The following is a 26,800-nucleotide window of genomic DNA, read 5'->3' as shown; positions in this document are numbered from 1 at the left end:
CCTCTAACAATGCAGATCAATCCATGACTGTCCATTCTGTGTGGCTCTTGTCCAAGTCATTCCATAGGTTTTCCACAAGGATTCCACCAATCCTGCTCTCTCTTGAGAAGATACCAATGGAGCATACAGGCTATCTGTCAGTTGTTCCTCATTCTTATCAGGTGACCAGTTCATCATTTTGATCATGCATTTCTTTGATGACATCCTTTGTACTACAATGTCTATGCTTACCTTCATTTTACCCATTTTTTCTTTTTTTTGGTGGGGCAATGAAGGTTAAGTGACTTGCCCAAGGTCACACAGCTAGTACGTGTTGAGGCCGAATTTGAACTCAGGTCCTCCTGAATCCAGGGCCGGTGCTTTATCCACTGTGCCACCTAGCTGCCCCTACCCACATTTTTTAAAAGTAGTTCTTCCTTTTTTTCTTCTTTCTAATTGTTTGCACGTAGCTGGTAACCTGGGCACTGGGCTTAGGTTTGGTTAATCTAATTGCCTCCATAGCATCTTGAAATTCTGAATTTCATCTTGAGATGCTTTCTAAATTATGTTTAGTTATTTTAAGGGAAAAATTAGATGTATTTTTAGAAGAGATGCTTTCATGATCTGATGAATAATTTTAAACTGTCTTTGACTTGTGTTTTCAAAAGTAGGAATGGAAGTTTATCCCATTAGTAGGCCTCCACCAGTCGCAGACAACCATGGATCAAGCACCTTGAAGAGCCACAGGACACAGTGTGGCTGTGCAGTCCGATACAGGAGCCACAGCTCCTGAGTGACTTATAACCGGTAACTGCCACATCCCGTGTTGTATCTACCCCAAGAGGAGTAGCTGGAGTGTCCTCTCCAGGGTGCTGGCCTGGGCAGATCAATATGGAAAACAAACTGTTGCCCATGCAGCAGGTTTTCCCTCTCTGTGACACTGGTGGATCCAAAGGAGAGGCATAGCCAGTACAGTTTGGCACCAGTGCCGCTGCAGGAGTTTGCCAGAGGGATGTGCTGTCCAACATCCAACTGCCTAAGGGACTCCACTCCTGATTTTTCCTCAGGGTTAACTCCCAAAGCCTTTTCCATATGCAAAGCAGCAGAGGTTTAAAATCTAGGTTTCCTTCCCCTAGGCAGGTTGCCTGCCAAGGCTAATGAGCCCCACCTGTCCATTCACATTACTTAGAAAATTTACAGAGGGGGATTAGCATTGAGTACAGATCACTTCCGCTTATATTAGTCTATGTGTATTGTGTATGTTTTCCAATTGTGGTGCTGGAGACGACTTTTGAGAGTCCCTTGGACAACAAGGAGAGCAAATCAGTCAATACTTAAAGTAATTAACTGTGACTATTTATTGGAAGGCCAAATACTGAAGCTGAAGCTTAAATATTTTGGCCACATAATGTGAAGATGGGACTCAATGGAAAAGACTGATGTGGGAAAGACTGAGGACAGAAGGAGAAGGGGATGAGATGGATAGTATCTTTTTTTTTTTTTGGTGAGGCAATTGGGGTTAAGTGACTTGCCCAGGGTCAGACAACTAGTAAGTGTGTAAAGTGTCTGAGGTCGGATTTGAACTCAGGTCCTCCTGAATCCAGCGCCGGTGCTCTATCCACTGCGCCACCTAGCTGCCCCCTGGATAGATAGTGTCATGGAACAATGTATGTGAGCTTGGACAGACTCCAGGAAACAGTGCTATGGTGCACAGGGACACAAAGAGTCTGACCATACTGAATGACTGAATAACAATAATATATATTATAGGAGAAAGTGAGTCTCTGGACTTTAGTAAGTGAAAGCAGGAAATTAACAGCAACAACAACAACAACAAAAGACCAGAACATACAGACTCCCTAGAAATTACTACAAAAACTACTGTGAGAAAATAATAGGGTTTTGGGACTCCCCAGAGGCCGCTGAGAGAGCCTGGCCTGACCTTTCTTAAGGTCAGCCCAGAGCCAGGAAGTGACCTCACTCAAAACCACACCTACCTGAAAGCCTTGTTCCTGCCAGAGGATCTGTTCTCTGACCTCAGCACGACTGTGCATTCAGTGAACCAATAGATCTGAGTGATGCTAGCCAACTAGCTTTGAACAATGTTTATGGGTGGGCTCTGTTCCTGCCCCCAGGAAGCTTGCCGGGACACTAGATCTTTTTTGGTGTCGGAACGGGGGTGAGAGCAGATGCAGCCCTCTAGGGTTCCCCATTTTCTCTCTTCTCTCTCTTCTCTTTCCTAGCTAGGCTTTCCTATCTTTCAGAGCCATGCATGCTCTCTTTACTAATATTTAATATACTTTAATAAATGATTAATGTCCCAAAACTGGTGCAGTAGCCTCTAATTTCTAAGTAACAAATATATTAGAAACCCCAGCTAATTTTCCCTACACTTGGGACAGTAATAGGGCTACTACATATAGTTTTTTTTTGGTGGGGCAACGGGGGTTAAGTGACTTGCCCAGGGTCACACAGCCAGTAAGTGTCAAGTGTCTGAGGCCTGATTTGAACTCAGGTCCTCCTGAATCCAGGGCCGATGCTTTATCCACTGTGCCATCTAGCTGCCCCCTACTACATATACTTTTACTCACCACACTACAAATGTAATTTTAAACTATAGTTCTTTTAAACTGCTGTCTGTGCGGAACATGATTTTCTGTGTGTTTTAAATTTTCATCAAAATTATAAACTAATGGTATTTTTTTTGTAAAGGAAGAATTTTGTTATTCAGCTATACACTATAGAAAAGCATTAAGATCCTGAAAAATTTGTTATCTCAGACCCTCAAATGCTGTCTAGATTATGACAACTCAGAAACCTTTCTTATTTTTTTGTTTTTGTTTTTGTTTTGTTTTTGGTGAGGCAACTGGGGTTAAGTGACTTGCCCAGGGTCACACAGCTCGTAAGTGTCAAGTGTCTGAGGTCAAATTTGAACTCAAGTCTTCCTGAATCCAGGACCGGTGTTCTATCCACTGTGCCACCTAGCTGCCCCACATCTTATTAATTTATAAATCAATCAGTCAGTATGTATGAAGTACCTACTATATGGCAGGCACTATGCTAAGGGCTGGGGATACAGAAAGGGGCAAAAAAGACAGTCTCTGTCCTCCAGGAGCTGACATTCTAAGCAGGGGGCAGGGTGGGGATACAACATGCAGATATATACAAAGCAACCTATATACAGGATAGACATCTTATTATTATTATGAAAATAGTTTGACCTCATGGACCCCATGAAAGGGTCTCTTCCTCCCTCCTTCTCCCCCAGGGGTCCCACTGGGTCACCCTACACTTTGGGAATCTAGGGAACTCTCCTAGGTAAGGAAACTCAAGTCTTCTGTTTTTAACTTACAGTTTTAGGGATTGCCTAAGGCACTCAAGGGGTCAAGTGACATTTTCCGGGGTTAATCTGTATGTGTCAGAGGTAGGACTGAAACCAAAATTTCTTGGTTTTTCAAGGACAGACTTCTCTCCACCATGTCATGCTGCTTCTCTTTCTATAACAAAATGAGATGATGTGAATTTAATAATAAATACAATGAAGTCAGGAATAAACTTGAAAATTAGATTCTGTAGTCACATTTGATTGAAATAGTCTAATATTGATAAAAACATTATAGGACAGATAGAATACAGCTATTTGAGAATCAGATTTAGAATATTAATGATCTACATTTTAATTCTAAATTTACTTACTGTGGGTAATGGTTTAGATTTGTAGTTTACAATTTGCCCAGTTGTTGATTCACTGAATGTGATGGATGGTATGCTCTAAGCTTATCTAGCTCCTTGGAGTAGCAGCTGTCTTTCCTCTACCAAACTCCCTTTCTCAACCTTCTCCCCCCCAAATCACATAATTCTGCCCCAACTCTTTTGCGTTTTGGAGTTTTTGCTTTGTTTCATAGGTTTCCTTGATCAATGAATTGCCACCCTATTATATAGTCATAAAAATGCAAATAAATATAGTAATTTATATTAATAAATATATGCACAAACAGGTTTATAAATATATACATAAATATATGTTTGCAACAATATATATTTGGGTGGGTCCTCAGTAGACACCTTCTATCTTTGGGATTGTACTGAAAGCATTTCTAATTTGGTAGAAACTGTCTCTACTTCATGCCATGTCTTTTTTTTTTTTTTTTTGGTGAGGCAATTGGGGTTAAGTGACGTGCCCAAGGTCATACAACTAGTAAGTGTCAAGTGTCTGAGGTCGAATTAGAACTCAGGTCCTCTTGGATTCCAGGGCGGGTGCTCTGTTTACTGTGCCACTAGCTGCCCCCATGCCATGTCTTGATGAGGCACAGGAGGAGAACATTTGTGCTTTTATTACATGTAAATGGAGAGAAATAAATAGGTTACAGAAAAATATAAATATTTCTCATTTACAGAGGAAACTGACAGGATGAAAGAAAAGTTATTAGGGGAAAAAAGGCCTGATTTGGTAATAGCTTGGATGTGAAGTCAGAGGAGGGAGGAAGCTATAATTGACACCAATATTAAAAGAGATAGGGGAAATAAAAAGGTTTATAAGAATCATTAATAAAGGAGAGATGTAAGAGGGAAAGATTAGCTGTCTCCTTCTGAGTGAGTTATAGATACTGCATTACTAAGATGTAATAAAAAGTATAATAAAACAGTAAAGAAAAAACTTTTAAATTGGATCAAGTGGCTTTTTTTTTTAAAGATTAACCTGTTTTATAGCTGTTAGTCTTCTTAAAGTTCACTAAACTGATCAAGCATTTATTAAATGCCTGCAGTGTGAAAAGTGTGGTGCTAGGTGCCAGGGAAGATAAAAAGTTTAGAAAAGATGGAGTTCTCACAAAGCTTACAGGAAGACACAAACCCAGATAACCAGAATACACAATAATATGAAATAAAAGCCTAGGCAAAGTTCAATGTGAAGTGTGAGGGGAAGGTTGTTATGGGAAGGGAAGCTTCCCTGGGTGGGGTTCTTTGGCTTTTAAATGGGGCTCTCTCTCAGTTCCTGGGTAGGAATTGGGGGAAGGGGGAATGAAAGATGAGGAGGACTTTCAAGCATAGGCAAGGTGAGCAAATATCTAAAGATTGTTCTATAGGTAGATGAACCAATAAAGTTAGCATTTTATGGAACGAAAAAAATATGTGCACAGGAAGGTTCTGACATTCCAAAGGTCGTACAACTCTTAAGTGCAACCAGATTCTCCTCACTATTAATGAAATGTCAGGATTCTTTAGATTTCTAAAGAGCTATTTTTGACATACCATTTATGGTGAACTATTTATGACATTACTATTTACGTTTCATAAGTATTATATCTGAAAACTGTGCATCCATTAATTTTAAATCTATTTTATCGGTATACATAAAAACATTATGACTAGGAAGCATCATAAAAAAGGGTTTATGGAATTTCTAGGATTCCAACTTCACCGGAGTTTTTAAGATAAGAATGAAGAGATATAGATGTAGTTTAGTCTAAGTTGACATAGTTATTAGGAGGCTTGGATATTTTCTCTTTAAACAATAAAGCAGATCACCTAAAACTACTTAAGGTTTTATTTTCAAGCTAATAAGTAACTGATCTAAGTTGAATGGTTGCAATAAAAAATTCTGACTTTTTGAAGCATATGTGTAGACCTCAAAATAATTCCTAAAGAGGAAGGGACATTCGGGGTTTTTTTTCCCCCTTTTCTCTTCTCCTTTGTGGCTTAAGTCACATAGCTGAAAGGATTTTATTCATTTTTTCCAAAACACTTCACATCTGGGTGGAAGCCAAACATGGAAAGTTTCAGGGGCAAAAAAAAAAAACCCAAACCAAAAAGAGTGCCCTCTGGGAAAGGTATGATGCTCCTCTTAACGGGACTGCTCTGGCTGTTTAAGTGCATTTCCTTATTCCTTTATCGGATGGTTGGGGGTCCCAAGGCAAGCTTTGGAGCATCCAGAACTCAATCCACCCTTATTTCCCAGCTGCCCTCCAGTTCCCCCTGCTCTACAGCCAAGAACTCAGGGCCCATCAGTTTTCTCGTTTAAGGCCCCAAATTCAATAACCTTCCTTCAATAACCACACCGCTTTTCAGTTTAGGCTGCAATCTGCAAGAATGCCTGGGTCCCCGCGTTACGAAGACAAGGGGTACTGATGCACGTCTGAGGGCACGCGAGAGGGGTCAGAATCCCAGGATCCAGATCCTCCCCCTCTTCCTACGTCAGTTTAATTCCTCATCCCCCCCCCCTCCACCTGCCCCCCTCAAGCACCGGCCATCGAGAGAAATTTGACTGCTTCATCCGCCAATAAGAAGAGAAGTCTGTCCTGTGAGCCAATAAGGATTGGCCTGGTGGGCGGGCCCTCCCCGGCTTCCCGCCTCTGGGTGGGCGAGAGCGGAATGTCTCTGGCCCTCCCCTCTAGTGAGGGCCTCAGTGCAGAGCCCTCGGCGGCCGGAGAAGCAGCAGCAGCAGCAGCAGCAGCAGCAGCGGCCGTAGCTGTCAGCTGGGCTAGGATCCACGCCACGCCGCCTCCTTCCTCCCATTCTCCACCCCAGCCCCGGAGCCCATAAGGCCTCCGTCACTCCCGCGGCTCGAGAGCCTTCCCGAGGAACCGCTGACCGGGCGCATCCTTCCTTCTCTAGTCGGCGCCAAGAGAAGCCCCGGGTGGGGGTGGATAGCGCGGGGGTGAGCGAAGCTTAGCGGCCGGCATGATGCGGCTTCGAGGCTCCGCGATGCTGCGGGAGCTGCTGCTGCTGCATCCTCCCGCCGCCGGGGCGGCTCTAAGGCGGGGACAGCCCCTCACCACCTTGTGCCGGCGCCCCCGAGCCGGTGGCCGAGCTGCCGCCGCGGCCCGAGAGCTGTTCCCCTGGCGGGGTGGAGGCGCCCGTCGGCCTGCGACGCCACTAGCCCGGGGGCTGTCGAGTTCCCACTCGGAAATCCTGCAGGAGCTGGGCAAGGGGAGCGACCAGCCCCAGTCATCGCAGCCCTCGTCGACCCCCGCTAAGGACGGCCCCGGCGAGGCCAACGCCTATGGCAACAGCGAGGGGAAGGAGCCGGCCGGGGGAGAAAAGTGAGTCGCTTCCTCTAGCCGGGCGGAGGAGGAGGAGGAGGAGGCGGCGGCCTCTCCCTTCTCCTGGACTTGGGCTGGGGAGTGGCTGGGGCCGGGATGGAGATCCAGGCTTCGAGGAGGGGAGGAGGGAGGAAGGAAAGGGAAGAGGGAGGAGACTGGAGTTAGTGGTGGGGAAGATGCCGGCTCCGCAGGCTCAGCTCGGTGCTAAGTGCGCCATGTGATTAGGCCCGGGGCCCCGCCCGCAACTCCACCAGCCTCGAAGCCGCGTGCATTCCCTCCTCCCTTCCCCTTCCTCCGCGCTAGATGCCCGCGGGCCCTCTTCGGGCCTGGGCCCCCCTGGGGCGGGTGGGGGAGAGGTTAGAGGACCCGGCCGGGGCCATGCCGCCCGCGTGCCGAGCACCGGTCGGCCCCGCTCCCCCGCCCCCCATCCTAGGGCGTCCTGCTCCCCGACGCCTCTACAGGGATGATGCCCACGTGAACTTCCTCTACTGGCCTGGGGCGGGTAGGGACGCGGGGAAGGAATGATGCTGGAGCCGCGCGGACCATAATTCCTTCATCTGTCACACCTTTTAAAGAGGTCGTCTCCCACCTTTCCCTCTCCCTTTTTGACCCTCTTTCCTCTCCTCCTCTCATTTCCTTCTCTTCTTTCTCTCCGCTCCCTTCCTTTTTCCTTTCACCCCCTCTCCCTTTTCGTCTGTCTCCTCCCCCCTCCGTCTCCTCCTCCACCTTCTCCGTCTCCTCCCCCCCCCCCCCACCTCTTCTTTCCTCTGTCTTTCCTTTCCTCGGATCTTGCCAAGGAACAGTGGTATTTCCGAGGAGTCTCCTTTTCTTAGGTGCAGAACACTTGAAACAATAAAGAAAACCAGGTTATGAGGAAAAGGGTCCTGTCGACCTGAGGATGGTCTAAGCCCCTTGCTCTCCCACTCGCCAGCAGCTTTTGGTCTGACCCTCACGGACAATGTGCTGATATATCTCTTAGGAAGCAGAGAGAGCCAGACTGGAATATGACAAAACTGGTTAACCTGATGAAAAGAAATATTATTTAAGGCATATGTTAATAACCGTCAAGATTTATTTTAAAATGTGTTGCATCTGGTTCGTGGTGCTTTGTTCATTTATTTCAACAAATATTTTGCTAGAGATGTGAATTCGACATATTAAATATGTGAAACCTACTGATAAGCCTTGTAAAATCTAAGTCTACAAAAGGTAGAATGAATGGATTCTAAACTGCTGTTCTGGGTGAGAAATTCTCCTTGGTACCATTGTCTGGCTTTTGACCGAGTATGTGATCTCTGGTACTCTCCTACTTTAACTTTTCTCCCTAGTAAGAGAGAGTGGTACAACAGGAAGCTTGGCTTTTACAGGAGTAGCTTGGTTGCTACTCCTGGTAGTTAACATTGGTAACTCCAGAAATCTTCCCAAATGGTTCCTTGACTTTTTCATGTGTTCTTTGTCCTCCTGTAATTGTTTTCTCAGAATGGACAAACATTGAAGCATTTTTTATTTTTCGAAAAGGTGCACAATTTTGTGCCTTTTAAAAAAAAAAATATTCCAGTCTCAGAGCAGGGGAGGGTGTGTGTGTGTGTGTGTGTGTGTGTGTGTGTGTGTGTGTGTGTGTGTGTTAGGGGGGTGTCGTAGTAGCATGTTTACTTTCTAGATTTGAGCTATGCTGTTTTATAATTCGGGTAATTTACTTTTTTTTTGAGGCAGGTAGCCAATCTAGAACTACACAGACTGAAAATATTTGCATTTTTCCCCCCATATGTATATCATTACCTCCCTATGAATGACCTCAAGATGAAAGCTAGGCTAGGGCACTTCTATCTTTTTATTAATTCAATCCAGCCAATGAGACAATTGCCAGCAGATAACTAGTAAAAATGCAACAGCTTTTCAGTATTTGATAGCAGTGTCCAAAAAAGCCACAAGATGGAGATGTTAATACACAGATTTTCACCAATCTCTGTTTAATTCTTTTTTTTCTGAACTATACATAAGTGTACATATTATACATACACCCTATCCTTAGATATATTTATGTAATAGGATTTTAATCATTGTCAACCTAATGTATAGGTCAGTTAAATTTTATTATCCTATCACTCAAATCTTTTTTACATTGGTGGACTCTTCTCAATTTTCCCTCTGACCACCTGCTTTCCCCCTACCTGAGCCTCTCTACCACCTTGCCTTTCATTGGGAAGGAAAAAGGGTTCCTCACCTGGCATATGAAGGATCCTTAATGAAGGTCTTTGACTTGAATTTGTGAAATATGGTTAGAAATTTAGTATTTTCTGTTTCAAATACATTGAATCTACGTTCATCTTTGTTTACCCGAAAATTGAAGACATTTTACACTTACATTTTCTGGTGGAAGACAGTGCATTTATAAAATAGAATGTGCTCTGTTGTTAAATAGCCATCCTCTTTATTGACAGTGGATCAATAAGAATAGTTACCTTTAGTTATATAGATCGAGTAGAATTTGAATAATACACATTATTAAAGCCAAGAGTTCAAGATCAGGTATTCACAATACAAGTGGAAATAAAAAGGGAAAGTTGATACTTTGTTCAAAATAAGGTAAAGTTCTTTGTAGAATTACTGTTTTGCTGAATGTCTGCTTCCCAAAGGTCTGCAGCAGCATTTATGAGGAAAAGAAGCCAGAATGTATCAATTCACCAGGAGCAGATTAAGAGAGGGTGAAGATAGCCAGACTTGAATATATGTGAGTGAAAAGGAGAGATTACTTTCTACCTAGTCTTTGATAGCTCCAGAGAATGTAGAATTAATTATAATTAATATCTTGTTATTACAGAGTAAATTTGAAAAAAATCAGTCTTAGGGCCTATTGATATTTTTGCCGTATTACAGACTGAATCTTTGTCTTCTCTTTAATTGATAGATTACCCACAAGCTTCTCTATGTGCCTGAAATTCATAATAAAAACTCCTAATTTATCTGTGGCTATTTTTTGCACTGTTGTTTTTGTTTTTTTCATTGATAGCTTTATTATTAAACTCTGGTATCTTAATTTACTTAAAGGTAGACTTGCCTTTTTTTAAAGAGCCCATCGTTGTTTGGGAGTCAGGGGTAAAGGAACAGAGACTCCTAGGTAGAAAAACAAATGAACAGGAGCATGGAAATGGACAGTTCATGAACTCAGGATTTTAGAGCTGGAAAGTAAGTACTTTGCAGATCTAGTCCAACCTCTTCTTTTATATAGATAAGAAACTGAGATCCTTGAGATGTGACTTCTCTGAGGTCACAATGTGTAGTAAGTTAGCAGAGCTGGGTTTGGGACTTAGACAATTTAAATTCCATTCCGGTGCTGCACTTCATGTAAGGGCCATAAGCTGTCTGGTTTCTGACTTTTCTTGTACCTTTTACCATCCCAGCTTCCCCAGAGTGGACACTTGTGTTTTCTGCATTTATTTATCCCATTATGCCTAGCAAAATATTTGTTTCACACTAAGGGCATAAATCTCTAATGAATGCTCTGCTAATATATCGTGAGCTCGCTAGAGATTTTTTTAGCAATTACATTTTGAAATATCTTAAGTTGAAGGTACTACAGGTTACTGGTGTTGTGAAAAGACTGATTTGGAGGCAAGGGGCTTGAGTTCAAATCCTAGCACTACTACTTTGTCCTTGTTTGGTCTTGAGCAGATTACTTCTCTGGACTTAAGTCTCTCATCTGTAATGTTGGAGGATTGGATTAAATGCCTCTGGTTTTACATTTATGAGCTTTTGAATTATTGCAGTATACTCAACTATTTAACTATTTTTTTGCAGTGCAAAAAGTATACTCGTGCATCATATGCTTGTATTGCATGGGACCCTCAGTAGTTTGATGGTTCAAGTTGAATCATTTCTCACTTAGCACTGACTAGCTGTTTTGAGGTCAAATCAAGGTGGTAACCATTGTGTGTAACGTGCAGATTTGATGTTTAATTACTTTAGAGATGACTTCTTTCCCTGAGAATTATCAGCATAGTAGAGACTAGCTAGGATACTCCTGATGTTTCTGAAATTTTACTTCTGGGGTAAAGAATCTCTGGAGAAAGAATTCCATATTTATAGTTCCCTATTCCCTGAGTTTTCCTAACCATCAAAGTTGCATCTTTAAAGGTTTATTTGGTTGGTTAGAGCATAATGATGCTAGCAAGATCCAAGATAGCAAGGTTAGGCCTTAAGAATTTTGTTGGCTTCACACAGAAAGTTTACATCATCACAGACTACTATGTAGGCTAGATAGCCATCTTACAAATGTGTGCTCTTGGTGTCATTTGGAAGGAACAATGGGGAAATGTGGATATTTGGAACTTGAATTCATCACTACAAAAAGCATAATAGTTCTTCTGTTCAAAGAACAGTATTCCTTTAAAAAAACAGGCAGTCTGGTTCATATATGCTGTAGCTAAAAGCATATAAGATCAGTTTTGATCGATTTTCATTAAAATCCTCATTTTTACTTGTTTTGTAGCAGTTTTTAAGGGAGGGTTATATAGTCCTTTATAAAAATAAAATTGAGGACTTAGTTCAATGTTTCAGAAATCCATGGTTTCATAGGTGTGGGCTACTAATTAACTTTGCAACATAGCTTTTGAGATTTGCTGTGGCCAAAAAGTTCAGCCCTCCAAGTATGACTGAGCCTCCCTGAACTTAACACATCTGTCACTGTACAATAGGTAGGGGGTAAGCTGGTCGATGGCCAGGGCTTGGAGCCTTTCCAGCTTGGAGGGAAGGACTTGCCAGGACCTTCTGTCTTGCTAGGATAGCTGTCAGGAACCTATACTCATGTTATGAGGAAGCATTAGGATAAAATTTTATTAGTCGTCTAGCACATATGTACAAAATAGGGAAAACTAGTGATTTTCACATCAGTTATGCCAAATTTTATTTCAGATTTTTTTCTCTTGGAGTATTTTTTCCCCCTCTAAGTACACTTAGGTACAAATGTATATATGAGCTATCTGTGCACTATTAAAATCCATTGGATTATAATCAGTGAATGTATTTTTGGCCTTGAAAAATAAAGATGTGATTACTTTAAACATTGATCTGTGTCCTACTACACTGGTAGAAAAGCAGAACATTAATGTAAAGTTAATTGATATTACTATTATTCCAAAACCAGTCTTAAAATAACTCCTGAAATTATTTGCTATTTACTTGATAGCAACATACAGTTGAATAAGACAAGATTGGTCTAATTCTAGCCATATACCTCCCACCCCCCCCAAATCACTATGGACTAGGACTCCATTGTACCACTGTATTGTTGTGGTGTTCTGCTGGTGATGAGGAAGTGGCTGATGTATCACTGGTGGTAGTGGTGACTGTAAGCTGTCTGCCTACTCTGAGGTCTGCTAAAGCCTAGTTACTTCATTTAAAACCCTTTCTGGTTCCATTCCCTGAGCTAGCTAAAAAACTTCAAAGAAAAAAGGAAATATTGAGGATTGGTGTTCTAGGGCTTAGCTTCTTAAACTGTGGGTTGCAACCCCATATGGGGTTGTGTAACTGAATGTTTGGATCACGAAAAATTAACAGTAAATGTTTAATTTGTATACCTATTTTATATATTTATATACCCGTGGTCATGTAAAAATTTCTTGGCTGAAAAGGGGTGGCAAATGGAAAAAATTTAAGAAGCCCTGTTCTAGGGTTCTAAGAATTGTTTATTAAATCCTAAATCTTTGTACTGGAATTGTGGGTATAAATGTTTTTTGGCTTTAGAGATATAAAGGACTGTAACAGCCTCTATTATGTGTTCAAGGGTGCCTGGCAAAGACCTTTTTTTGGATTTAGTTTTTTCCTGTGGATCACAACAGAAAAGTGACCATTTTAGCTTTACATACCATAAAGGTCAGAGAAAGAATATTATTTAGTGGCCTATAAAAATAGCTATTCTGGAAGTTGTTTAACCTCATAAAGGGCATATATAGTATTATATATTCTTCAAATACTCCAGGCAGAAATGCTTTTGGTAGCTTAAATTTGTGGATTTTGTAGTTCTAATAAGTTAAAATAGGAAGTCTAGTTGGGGAGAAAGGAACACACATTTTTAAGATACTGGGAATTATATTTCAAATTGAATTTTTTTTTTTTTTGGCGGGGCAATGGGGGTTAAGTGACTTGCCCAGGGTCACATAGCTAGTGTCAAGTGTCTGAGGCTGGATTTGAACTCAGGTCCTCCTGACTCCAGGACTGGTGCTCTATCCACTGCGCCATCTAGCTGCCCCAATTTAAATTTTAAAAAATTAAAAAAAAAAAATTTTTTTTTTTAGTGAGGCAATTGGGGTTAAGTGACTTGCCCAGGGTCACACAGCTAGTAAGTGTTAAGTGTCTGAGGCCGGATTTGAACTCAGGTACTACTGACTCCAGGGCCAGTGCTCTATCCACTGCGCCATCTAGCTGCCCCCCAATTTTAATTTTTTAAAAATTTATTTCATTAAATATTTTTTGGGAGGCAGTTGGGATTTAGGTGACTTGCCCAGGGTCACACAACTAGTAAATGTCTGAGGCTAGATTTGAACTTAGATCTTCCTGATTGCAAGGCTAGTGCTTTATCCACTGCACTACCTTAACTACCCCTCAAATTGAATTTAAACAATGTTTCTATCTAAGTTTCTAAGTCTTAACTATGATCTTTCCATGTTATTACAACTCAGTAAATATTAAATTAGCTGTTTTTGGAATCCTTCAATTGCATTAATTTTGGTGGCTAAACCTATTTTATATTTCAAAGATATTTGATATTACCTAATTCAGATTTCCAGATAGCTTGAAAATTTAATGTTTTATATTTTTCCCTTCTGATAAATGAGAATATGATTGCTATATTTGATAACATTAGTATAACAGTGGCTTCGTTTTAAGGAGATTTCTTAAATATATTCTCCGTAATGTGGAAGAAGCCGCTTTACCTTTTTACAGGCAGAACTGCCTACCTCAAAACTAGCTAACTCAGGAAAAGATGATCAAATGGAATTTGTCCTTTTATTTATTGTGCTGTAGTGTGCTTGCTTAAAAAATAAAGGTGCTACTTTTATGCCATGGAAATAAGCATGAGTTTGCTGATTGGGGGTACAGCTAGGTGGAGCAGTGGATGGAGCACCAGCCCTGGAGTCAACAGGACCTGAGTTCAAATATGACACTTGACATCTACTAACTGTGTGACCCTGGGCAAGTCACTTAACCCTCATTGCCCTGCAAAAACCAAGCCCCACTTCCCCCCAAAAAAAACAAAACTGAATTTGCTGATTAGGGAAATTTAGTCAAAATATTGTCTTTTCAGTTGTTTCTAGTTCAGTTGAAAGATTTAATTGTAGACCTTTATAAGGAGAATGAAGAAGTGAAGGAAATCATAGAAACAGAAAATGAAATTCCTGTAGTTAATTTTTTTGTGTGTGAGTTAATTGGGGTTAAGTGACTTGCCCAGGGTCACACAGCTAGTAAGTGTCAAGCATCTGAGGCTGGATTTGAACTCAGGTATTTCTGACTCCAGGGCTGGTGCTCTATCCACTGCACCACCTAGCTTTCCTGTTAAATTTTTTTAATGATTCAGTAGCACTAAATTCTTATAAGGCTGTATAATTGCCTATGATTTCTGAATTATACTAATTCAACTCCTGACTGATTTGCTGATATGTGAAGTACTTAAGACAGCAGATATAATTGATATACTAAAAAATTTAAGTAGTATTGCCAAGACAAAAGACTAATCATTGATAAGTCTTCAAGTGAGAGTCCAACAGTTAATGTAGGGTAATGAAGCTGTTGGAAAATTTTTGTCATGGGATTCAGTGCTATTTGTTGTTTAAATTAGTTGTGCATGACCAAAACCAGCATTTAGTATTTAGGTAGTGTGATGTTTAAAATCTAATGTGTGTCCTCCTGCCCCTTCCCTCCCTCCCAGTTTTTTGGGGTGGGGCTAACTAAGATTTACTGATAAATTCAGTTAGAGGTTAGGCTTTTAAGCATTTGTTAAAGAGTAAAGATTACACATAGAGTATAGTAAAGCAAGTAAAGCCTATCTCCTTTCCTCTCTCCCTGCCACCAACCCGAAGTCCCAGATCCTCAGTGAAACAGGAAGCTGGGCAGTCTCCACACACAGCTCCAAGCTAATTGGCCGGTAGCATTGATTGACATGACTTACTGTAACTTCCCTGGCTTCCAGAAGCTAGTCATGCTTTCTTTTGGGCGGGGCGGAGGGGGGCGCGGGGTGTTGCCCTGGTTCTCACAATGTCTTTCATCAGGGGGTGGCACTCTGATTCTCACAGTAATTTATGAACCTGTAAAATTTAAAGCATACATTTTAAGGCAGTTGTCATGCTTTTGGCGTGTGTGTGTGTGTGTGTGTGTGTGTGTGTGTGTGTGTGTGTGTGAGAGTGAGAGAGAGAGAGAGAGAGAGAGATTTGGGGTAAGTGACTTGCCCAGGGTCACATAGCTAGTAAGTGTCAAGTGTTTGAGGCTGGATTTGAACTCAGGTCCTCCTGAATCCAGGGCCAGTGCTCTATCCACTGCACCACCTAGCTGCCCCCATCATGCTTTTTGACTACACATTAAGGACTATCCAATAGAGATTATTTGGAGTTATAGAGTTCATTATCATTGCTAATGTGTAAAGAAGCAGACATTTTAAAATGAAAGCATCTGTTTTTTAAAAATAGTATTTTATTTTTCCAGTTACATGTAAAGATACTTTTCAGCATTCGTTTTCATAAGATTTTGAGTTTCAAATTTTTCTCCCTCCCTCCTTACCCTCCCCTCTCCCCAAGACAACAGGCAGTCAGATACATGTTATACATTGCAATCATGTTAAACATATTTCCACATTAGTCATGGTGAGAGAGAAATATCAGAACAAAAGGGAAAAAAACACAAGAAAGAAGAAACAGCTACAACAAGAGTGAAGATAGTATACTTCAATCTGCATTCAGACTGTAGTTCTATTCCTGGATGTGGAGAGCTTTTTCCATCATGAGTCTTTTGGCATTGTCTTGGACCATTGTATTGTGTTGTTGTTTTTTTAAGTGAGGCAATTGGGGTTAAGTGACTTGCCCAGGGTCACACAGCTAGCAAGTGTTAAGTGTCTGAGGCCGGATTTGAACTCAGGTGCTCCTGACTCCAAGGGCCAGTGCTCTATCCACTGTGCCACCTAGCTGCCCCACCATTGTATTGTTAATAAGAGCTAAATCTATCACAGCTGATCATCACACAAAGTTGTTGTTACTGTGTACAATGTTCTCTTGCTTCTGCTCATTTCACTCAACATCAATTCATGCAAATCTTTCAGGGCTTTTCTGAAATCTGCCTGATAATCATTGCTTACAGCACAATAGTATTCCATTATATTCATATACCACAACTTGTTTAGCCATTCCCCAATTGATGAGCACCCCCTCCCCCAATTTCCAATTATTTGCTACCACAAAAAGAGCAGGAAAGTATCTTTTAAACCAACTGATAATGTATGCTAAAGTAAAATTACAGCTTTCAAGGTTGGGTATGTTTTTAGTCTGCTTACTTGTAGCAAAGACTTATAAAATAGATTATTTAAATGACCAGCTTGAAAAGCTCTACCAGTCTATTTCCCTATAAGTAATTAAATCTGAAGGAAGTTAGCTTTGTTATTACCCCACAATATTAAGGATTATATCAGTAATTTCCATGATATGTTTGGAAATGAGATTGTTCAAGGTGAGTAAATTTTGCAGGTAGCGGGATTTTAAAAAAAAATTTTTTTTTTTGGTGAGGCATTTGGGGGTAAGTGACTTGCCACAGAGGTAGCTGAAATTGAACTTATTGAGGTCCAAAACTTTTGATTTAATAATTTTTCATGTAAATGACTTTAAAATGCATCAAACATTTTGCTATTTTAAATGTAGTATAGCAAATATATTTAACCATTTGTTGATGATTCAGGAGACTCATTATGAAGAGGAATGATTTATGTTGACTTCAAATAAAACAGTATAGGGATTTCGGGTCAGGTGACCTGGATTAAAATCCCAACTCTGCTACTTAGTACCTGTATGACTGTGACCAAGTCACTTACCTGCCAGAACCTTCACTTTTCTCATCTGCAAAATTGACATGCTTTTTCTAGAACAGGGTTTCTTCAATTTTTTCCACTTGCAACCCCTTTTCAGGAGAGAAATTTTTACCCAACTCTGGATATATAGGTATATAAAATAGGTATACAAATCAAACATTTACTGATAATTTTTTTGTGACCTCCACATGCAGTTACACAACCCTATATGAGGTCTTAACCCACAGTTTAAGAAGCTAGGCTCTAGAGCACCTTGATTTTTGTGTGTGTCAAAAATAATAACAACATGCATTTATTCAGTGCTTTAAGGTTTGCAAAGTGCTCTGCAAACATCCCATTTTATTTTCATGACAAGTCTGCTGTGGAAGTAGGTGCTATTATTCCCATTTTACAGATGAGGAAACTGAGGCAGACAGGTTAAATTATATATCCTGTGTTATACAGCTAGTAAATGAGTAAGGAGGGATTTGAACTCAGATTTTTCCTGACTCCAGCTCCAGTGCACACTATCTGCTAGGCCACCTAATTGTCACATGGACCCTTTTGGCAATCTAAAGCCTTTTGTTTCCTTAAAAAAAAAAAAAACATGTAAAATACAAGGAATTGCTATGGAAAAGCAGAGGCTGGCGGACTGCTTGAGTTTGGGAATTCTGAACTACAGCATGGCTAAATCTGATGAGCTGTCTGTACTGTCTGACATAAATATCATGCATTCCTGGGAATGGAGGGTCACCAGGTTGCCCCAAGGTGGGACAAACTGCTGAGGTCTGAAAGCACATCAAAAATACTGATCAGTAGTAGGGTTGGCTGTGCCATAAGTGTTGTTACACTTCCAGATAAAAAACAAAAAGGAAAAGTACCTATGTGTGCAAAAATATGGCAGCTCTTTCCTGTTGGCAAAGTATTGGAAATTGAGGGAATGCCCATCAATTGCGGAATGGCTGAACAAGTTAGTGTATGATTATGATGGCATACTATTCTGCTATAAGAAATGATAGACATGATTCATAAAAATCTGGAAGGACTACGTGAGCTGATGCAAAGTGAAATGTACGGTGTACAAAGTAGCAGCTATATTGTAAGATGATCAGCTGTGAATGATTTAGCTATTCTCAGCAATACAGTGATCCAAAGCAAACTCTGAAGGACTTAAGATGAAAAATGCTATTTATTCCCAGAGAAGGAACTGATGGTGTCTGAATATAGATTGAAGCATATTTTTTTTAGCTTCATTTTTCTTGAGGGTTTTTTTTGGTCTCTCTCCCCCCCCCCTAGCATGACTAATATGCAAGTGTTTTGCATGACTACACATACATAACTTATATTGAATTGCTTGCCTTCTCAAAGGTGGGGGGGTAGGGAGGAAGGGAGATAATTTGGAACTCAGAGTTTTAAAAATCATGTTAAAAATTTTTTTACATGCAATTGGGGAAAATAAAATATTAAATAGAGAATTTTTTAAAAATTGAAATAACAAAATGACCTGAAAAAAAGTAATTATAGGGGCAGCTAGGTGGCACAGTGGATAAAGCACTGGCTCTGATTCAGGAGGACCTGAGCTCAAATCCAGCCTCAGACACTTGACACTATCTGTGTGACCCTGGGCAAGTCATTTAACCCTCATTGCCCCCCCCAAAGTAATTATAAAAGAATAAAAATAGTTAACTTATAAAAGTTAATCTTATAAAAGATTATGATATTTATTGTCATTTTATAGAATCTCAGAGTTGGGAAAAAAGACCCTAGAGGCTACTTAATCTACTTTGTACCTAAACAGGAATCCTTATAAAATACTTAGCTCGAAGAGTTGTTGTGAGGATCAAATGAGAAAGATAATTGTGAAGTGCTTAGCACAGTGCCTGGCACATAGTAATCACTATAGTAATCTCATAATTAGTAGTAATAGTAGTAGTTGTTGCAGTTGTAATAGGTCTCCCTACCTCAAATCTTTCTCTAGTATCCTCCACTCAGCTGTCAAAGTGATCTTCCTAAAGTACAGGCCTGAGTGTCTCCCTATTCAGTTAACTCCAGGATTAGGTATAAAATATGTCTTTTCAAGTCCTTCAAAGCCTTCATAGGCTTTTTCTTCATTTGACAGTCATCTCATATCTTACTTCAGTCTACATACTTTGCAACTTTCTTTACTGTTCCTTGAACAAGATATTCCATCTCCTGACTGCTTGTGTTTTCACAGAGTATTGGAAATTGGGAAGGGGAGCCGTTGTTTAGGTGGAAAACATGTAGCAACATGGCTGGAAAGATGTGCATTGTGCATCAGTGTGCATTGTGGTGGGTCTGGGGATCCTAATTAAAGGGACAATTGGTTTTGTTGAAGTGCCTGTTTATAGAATATGCTTCTAACTGCAATCGTTCCCTTTTTCTCCTCTCATGTAACCTCCTTGAGGTCAGGGATTCTTTTCAATTTTGTCTTTATATTCCTAATGTCTAGTACATGCTAGGCACTTAATGCTTGTTGCTGCTGTTTTCTATGCATAACATTAATTCACCAAGTGTTGTAATATCTTCTATGTACTCTTCCCTAATTGATTCCTTATCCCACTCACTAGAGTGGTAGTCACTTTTTTTCCAAAGGCCTTCCTTGGCATCCTTTCCTCTCACCCTCTCAGTTGAAGATCTTGCCAAGTTTGTTTTACTGAGAAAAGTGAGGCCGATCATTGAGAGCTCTATCTTCCTCTTAGAACCCTTTTGTCTTTTTTCTATATTTTCTCACTTGGTGACCTCATCACCTTCTGTGGGTTCACTAATCCTCTCTATGTCATTGATTTCCAGATTTGTAAGTCTAGCTTTAGTATTTCTCATGTTATCTAGTCTTACAGCACCATTTGCCTGTTGGACATTTCAAACTGGATATCATGTGGCTATCTCAAACTCAACATATTCAAAACAGAACTCATTATCTTCAGTAGCCTCCTAATTGATTTCCTGCCTCACATGTCTTCTCTCCATGCCAATCTATCCTCCACAGAGTCAATAGTGCTTTTCTTTTCTTTTCTTTCTTTCTTTCTTTTTTTTTTAGTGAGGCAATTGGGATTAAGTGACTTGCCCAGGGTCACACAGCTTGTAAGTGTTAAGTGTCTAAGGTCGGATTTGAACTCAGGTACTCCTGAATCCAGGGCCAGTGCTCTATCCACTGAGCCACCTAGCTGCCCCCAATAGCGCTTTTCTTAAAGCTCAGGTCTGAACATGTGACAACCCCTCTCCTTCTTCCCAATCATTAAACTCCAGTGGGTACCTTATTACCTACAACATCTAATTTAAATTAATCGTAATTAGTATTTAAAGCTTTTCACAACCTGAACCCATCCTACCTTTCCAGCTTTATCACACTATATTCCCCTTCACATATTCCACAGCCCAGCTAAAAATGGCCTTCTTGCTATTTCTCTCTCTCTCTCTCTCTCTCTCTCTCTCTCTCTCTCTCTCTCTCTCTCTCTCTCTCTTTTTTTTTTTGGTGAGGCAATTGGAGTTAAGTGACTTGCCCAGGGTCACACAACTAGTAAGTGTTAAGTATCTGAGGTCAGATTTGAACTTAGGTTCTCCTGAATCCAGGGCCAGTGCTCTATCCACTGCGCCACCTAGCTGCCCCTTCTTGCTATTTCTCACACATGATGCTCCATTGCCTGTCTCTGTATAGAGGTTGTTTCTCATGCTCAGACTTCATTCTGTCTTCACCTCCATTTCTTGGAATCCCTGGTTTCGTTAATGAGTGAACTCAAGTATCAACTTCTACAGGAGGCCGTTCCCGATTTTGCCTCCTTAGTACCTTTCCTCTTAACCCCTGCCCTCCATCTCCACCCCACCAGAGTTCCTTACTCGGGTTCCTCTGTTTTATATTTACAAATTTATGTTCATCCTTTCTCCACCTTTAGAATGTAAGCTCTTTAAGAACAGGTACATTTCACTGAACACATTGGAGAATGGTTAGTAAATCCATGTTGATTGACCATGTTAAGGATTAAAGTGTAATATGGTTTATGCTCTGTACAAACTTATACTCTAATTGAAGAATGATGATGGTTCTTGAGCTGGTGACCAAAATATTTATTATTTTTCTGCCAGCTCTTAGGCAGGCCCTATGCTCCATTGCCAGAGTCACATTCTAGTTCAATCTGCCAGAGCACGTTGTTGTTTTCCATTGTTTCATAGGCTTTGGGATTCCAGGGCCACCTCTTCAAGTATTGATGTAGGATTATAAAATGTGGCCAGTAATATTGAGGCTTCATGATTACAAAAAATTGCCAGATAGCTTATTGTCACCAGCTGGGCTTCTTATGATGGGCCTTTCCACACTAAACTAGGCAGCTCCCTGGCTAAAAGATAGTATTTGACCTGGCTTCTTTCCCAAGTGATTCCAGTTTGGGAGATTGCCAGAACCTACATCTCCACCGACAGCCTTTGAGAACCCTGGATCACATGTACATACATTAAGATGAAGTATATCAGAGAGGAGTGATTTTGGAGCCTGCCTTTGTTGATACCCATTTCAGGGTTCTTTCAGCTTTATTGCACTGCAGGAATAGTTGACTATAACCTTCCTGAGAGCAGGAGCTGAATGTACCCTAGTTATTGCTGTTTCTCCCTTACCACCTAGTATACAGCTTTGTATGTACTAGGTTTTTTGTTGTTTTTTTTTTAAGTGAGGCAGTTGGGGTTAAGTGACTTGCCCAGGGTCACACAGCTAGTAAGTGTTAAGTGTCCGAGGCCGGATTTGAACTCAGGTACTCCTGACTCCAGGGCCGGTGCTCTATCCACTTCGCCACCTAGCCGCCCCTGTTTTTTTGTTTTGTTTGTTTGTTTGTTTGTTTGTTTGGTGAGGCAATTGGGGTTAAGTGATTAGCCCAGGGTCACACAGCTAGAAAATGTCGAGTGTCTGAGGCTGGACTTGAACTCAGGTCCTCCTGACTCCAGGGCCAGTGCTCTATCCACTGCACTACCTACCAGCCCCTGTCCTAGCTTCTTTTGTTTGTGTTTTTTTTTTTAAGTGAGGCAATTGGGGTTAAGTGACTTGCCCAGGGTCACACAGCTGGTAAGTGTTAAGTGTCTGAGGCCAGATTTGAACTCAGGTACTCCTGAATCCAGGGCCAGTGCTTTATCCACTGCGCCACCTAGCTGCCCCCTCCTAGCTTCTTAATAACTGTTGAATATTGATTCTGTCATGTCCAGTCAACAAGCCTCTCCAAAGCCACTTGTCCTTTCAAGTCCCAACTTAAGTCCCATTTCCTCCATGAAGTGCTTTTTCCGTCACCTCTTCTCAGCTTGATAGCTTCCCTTCTATAAGTCCCAAATCTATTACTAGCTTCTTTATTGTGTTCATTTGTGTCCTTTGCTTTCTAGTTTTTTGTTGTCTCCTGATTTGGCCCTTCTTCACTAGAAATTACTTTATTATCTACTTTGTATATGTTTTGTAATCGCTAGTCCATAGACATGAGGTTTCTCTCCAACAGAATATAAACTCCTAATATTCAGTTATTATTTTTTTTTTCTGTGTGTTACCAGTGCTTGGCACATATTAATTGCTTAGTAATTGCTCGCTGAATGAATGATGGAATATTCCATCATGGCAATTTGAGACATTAACTGGATTCTGAAGGCTAGTTTGGATTTGATTAAGCAGAGTTTAATGGCTCTAATGGTCATAGGATCATCGACAGACAGCCTTTATCAATGATTTTGTGACCATGGTCCTCTATCCCCATCTCTTTGCCATTCTGTTATTCAGAATGTTGCCCATTGGCTCTGGCTGCTAAAAGTTCAACTGGAAGTGTCACCAAATCAATTGCAATTTGGGGAAAAACTTTATTAACCTATATGCTACAATTCACACAAACATGTATATATGAGCATCACTTATTTTTGTTTAGTACAGTTGTTTTTTAGGGAGCTAAAAATAAGAAAAATTTTTCTTTGTCCTTACCAAAAAAAAAATTAAAATATCATGAAGAGAATAAGTATTTACTTTTTTTTTTGCTAACTATAGCATTAGACCTTTATTATTTTTCACTATGTGGCATAAGCTGAAGAATCACATGAAAAAGTTAATTGTATGTTTTATGGTTATTTACTTTGCTTTTAGGCAAAGTAAACACCATTCACTGGCATGATAAATACACAGAAGGCTTATTCTGCAAGTTTTTTTCCAAGTGACAAACTTCATCTGAGGGTAGTTCATTTGACAAAATCATTTTCTGTAAATAATCTGAATGTTACTGTCTATTTGCTTTGACAGATGGTGCAATTTTTTTCTTCACATGTTAGGGCATTAGAATTGTTCAGCTTAATTGAACAGTATCAGATGTGAATAAAATATGGAAAACCTTTTTTTCCCTTTGCTGTTAAAAGGAATAGCTAGCTATAAATGTGCTTAAAGACCCACATCCAAAATACAAATTTTCTTATAAATGTTGTCAACAGTGGAAAAATTCACACTAATTAGGAAGAAATACAATATCTAGTGTATTTTAGTATAAAATATCAAAGCATACTGACTTTTAAAACAGTTCATCTAAAGTTCATATATTTGCAAACTTCTAAAAAAACAATTTAAAGAGCAAATACACAAAATGAAAACTCAATTACAGGGAAAAGCATATTAGGAAACGACTTTATACATGTGGCACTTGTTAGAATGAGGAGTCATTGCATAACTTTTCCATAATCCAGGAAATGTTCAGACATCTAGAAATGGTCTTTTCAGACAGTGTAACAGTGCTATTAACATAGACTTTGCTTCGTGGCAGTTTCTACAAAGGGGCTGTGTTCTATAATTTTCCTGCAGTAGTTGCCAGCATACCTCTGAGTCTTCCAGGATTTCATTAATTCAGTTCCTAAATTCAGTTATGGAAAATAACAGCCTTTGGGGGTTGTTGTTGGGGGAATGGGGACATGGGATTGATTGTTTTTGGTGAAAGTTTGGTATTTGTTACTGTTATAATAAAGAATTTAGATATAATAAAAGTGCAGAAATAGAGATAAAATTAAATTTCATCGAACTTATTTTTTTTTTCATTTTATAAACAAATATTGGAAGAGCAGGATGATGACTATCTATTGCTATTTTCATAGCAGGAGGTAATGGCTGGTGCTTTAGGGGAGTATTCTCTACTGAGTTTTTAGTACTTTGCAGTGATCATTGCTGTTGAGAATGAAAACCTGAAGACTTAATGTGATCTAAGGAAGAGTGCCTACTTTTACAAGATTTTTAAAACAATGAATGGAAAGTATTATTTACTGGTTAAGATTGTTCATTTGACTACAACATCTTATTACCTCAACATTCTAATTAATGAGGCTATAGTGATTTTATTATTGTGATCACATTTATATTTGTGACTCTTGGAGTTTAATCTATGTACTTAGATACTTAGCGGAGTCTGTGCTCTGTCTTTCTTATGGTCAAGTCTCTAAACTTTTTCTTGCTTGTTTTCCTCATCTGTTAAAGTGCTTAGGTTAAGTGTTCTACAATGTCCCTTCCAGCACAGTTTGTAATCCTATGTCAACCTATGTAGGTTAGAGTAGAGCTTCTTAAACTTTTTCCACTTGTGACCCCTTTTCACCTGAGAAACTTTTACTCAACCCTGTGATGTGACGGCATGCACATGTTGTGTGTTCAGAACCAAGGCTGCAGCAGCCCCCACACTCAGTTTCATGACCCCTTATGGAGTTACCCATAGTTTAAGGAGCTAGGGGTTAGGGTATCTTCTTATGCTTTGTGATTCTTCCATTAATCCTCCACAGAAGAGCCACTTGATGTCCTGGAAGCCTTCATCCAGTTTTTTTAATATTTTGGCAATTCCCCAACTAAAATGATCATTGGCCACCTGTTTTCTCTCGGCCTCAAGACATGACCAATCTGTCTTCTTGTTCTTGTTCATACATGTCCTCAAATATGTATTTTCTGTCATTTCTTTTACCCAAGTTCTGGACTGGGCCTGGCTTAGCCCAATTTAGGTTCATTATTAGAACAAGATAAGACACCTGTTAGTCATTCCACAGTTAACAAAAAAGAGATTTACTTAGCCATAGCAGAAGAAGGATATTCAACAATGAGAGCAGATTTAGCTCAGTGAAACTCTCCTTCATAATCCACCAGGCAGGCCTCTGAGAGCCTCTGGAGCTCCTGGCTGCTTTGTACTCAAGTTTGAACCATTAGTTCCCAGAATCTACTAAGTCCCAAGGATGGTCTTGATATCTTTTAAGGAAAAACTAACCTAATTTACATATGAGGAAGAGTTAGACATTGCTTCTATCACACAAGTCATTGAAAAATATGCTATAAGCTACATGTGGCAAATGTATGGCTTCCCATTGGTCCTCAAATTTTTTTTTTACAAGTTTCCTTGAGTTAAGAGCATTGAAAAATTTGGATTCATTGAAAGCAATGTCTTCCCATATCCAATCAGTCAGTCAACAGATTTTTTTTTTTTTTGGTGAGGCAATTGGGGTTAAGTGACTTGCTCAGGGTCACACAGCTAGTAAGTGTTAAGTGTCTGAGGCCAGATTTGAACTCAGGTCCTCTTGATTCCAGGGCCGGTGCTCTATCCACTGTGCCACCTAGCTGCCCCTGTCAACAGATATTTACTAAGCATCTACTGTGTATGCCTGGTACTGTGCTAGGCACTTGGAATACGAATACAAAAAATAAAGAAGCAATTTGTGTTGAGGAGTTTACATTTTATTAGGGGAGACAAGTATAGCCAGAATAAATAGAAAGAAATTAGGTATGTCATTATGTAGTTAAATGCAATGTAGTTGGGATGAAGGAACTAGCAACTGGGGGCATCAGGAAAGGCTTCGTGTGAGAAGTGGTACTTTAGCTTCTTGAAAGAAGAGGAGGGGATTTTTGAGGTGGAGTTGAAAGTGCATTCCAGGTATGTGGGATGTCCAGAGCAAAGACATGGATAAAGGAGATGAAATTTTTGTGAAGAATAGAGAAAAGCCTGATTTGGTTGGATCTTAGAATATGATATGGGAGAGTCATATAATTCTGGAAAGCTAGCTTGGGGCCAGGTATTAAGGAACTTGAAAAGTTCGAACAGGACTGGTTGTGGTGGGGCGTGTGCAGTACCTGGGGAGGCTGGTGCTGGTGGATCTTTTGAGCTCAGTAGTCCTGAGATGCAGTACACTAAAGCCCATTGGGTGTCTGTACTATAAGTCCAGTATCAAAATAGTTTCTGGGATCATGGGGCCACTAGACTGGCTAAAGAAGTGGACTGGTTCAGGTCAGAAATGGCTAGAGAATGTACCTGTGCCAGTCACCAGTAGATTCTTTTGAGTGGCTGCTGCACTTACATCCTGCACAAAATAGGGAAACTCAGACTTTCTCCCTTCCCTTCTGTCCCCTCTCCTCCCCCCCAACAAATGAAACAAAACAGAAAACAGAAGTTTGTTTATATTTGATCCTACAGCCAGTTGGGAGATATCAATTGGAGTAGAGCATCACTCCTACTACAAGGTTAAATTTGTACTTAAGATTACTTTGGCAAGTGGGTAGAGAACAAATTGAAAGCTGGAGAGGTTTAAGGCAGGGAGATGAATTAGAAGGCTGTTGGAATACTCTATACTAGAGTCAATGATGGTCTGAACTAAGATGTGAGTAGAGAAGAGTCAGATGCCATAGATGATATGTAAATACAATGGTAGGATTGGCAACTGATGAACTATATAGAGTGAGAGACAATGGAGAGTCAAGGATAATGCC

At 40.3% G+C, this 26,800-nt stretch overlaps 1 protein-coding gene across 2 annotated transcripts in view; it reads left to right on the top strand.

Moving 5' to 3' along the window:
• Positions 1-6,422: 6,422 nt before the first annotated feature.
• The window catches only part of GLS (glutaminase), an 89,257-nt gene continuing 68,879 nt past the window's right edge, over positions 6,423-26,800 (top strand). For both annotated transcript variants that reach the window (XM_043997090.1, XM_043997091.1), the window contains exon 1: positions 6,423-7,019. In XM_043997090.1, coding sequence (XP_043853025.1) covers positions 6,658-7,019 — 362 coding nt within the window. In that variant the 5' untranslated portion in view covers positions 6,423-6,657. The remainder of the gene's footprint in view (positions 7,020-26,800) is intronic.

This window comes from Dromiciops gliroides, chromosome 3 (assembly GCF_019393635.1).
Source record: "Dromiciops gliroides isolate mDroGli1 chromosome 3, mDroGli1.pri, whole genome shotgun sequence".
NCBI lineage: Eukaryota > Metazoa > Chordata > Mammalia > Microbiotheria > Microbiotheriidae > Dromiciops > Dromiciops gliroides.
Note: the sequence above shows the minus strand (reverse complement) of the source record. Positions and strands in the feature narration are given on the sequence as shown.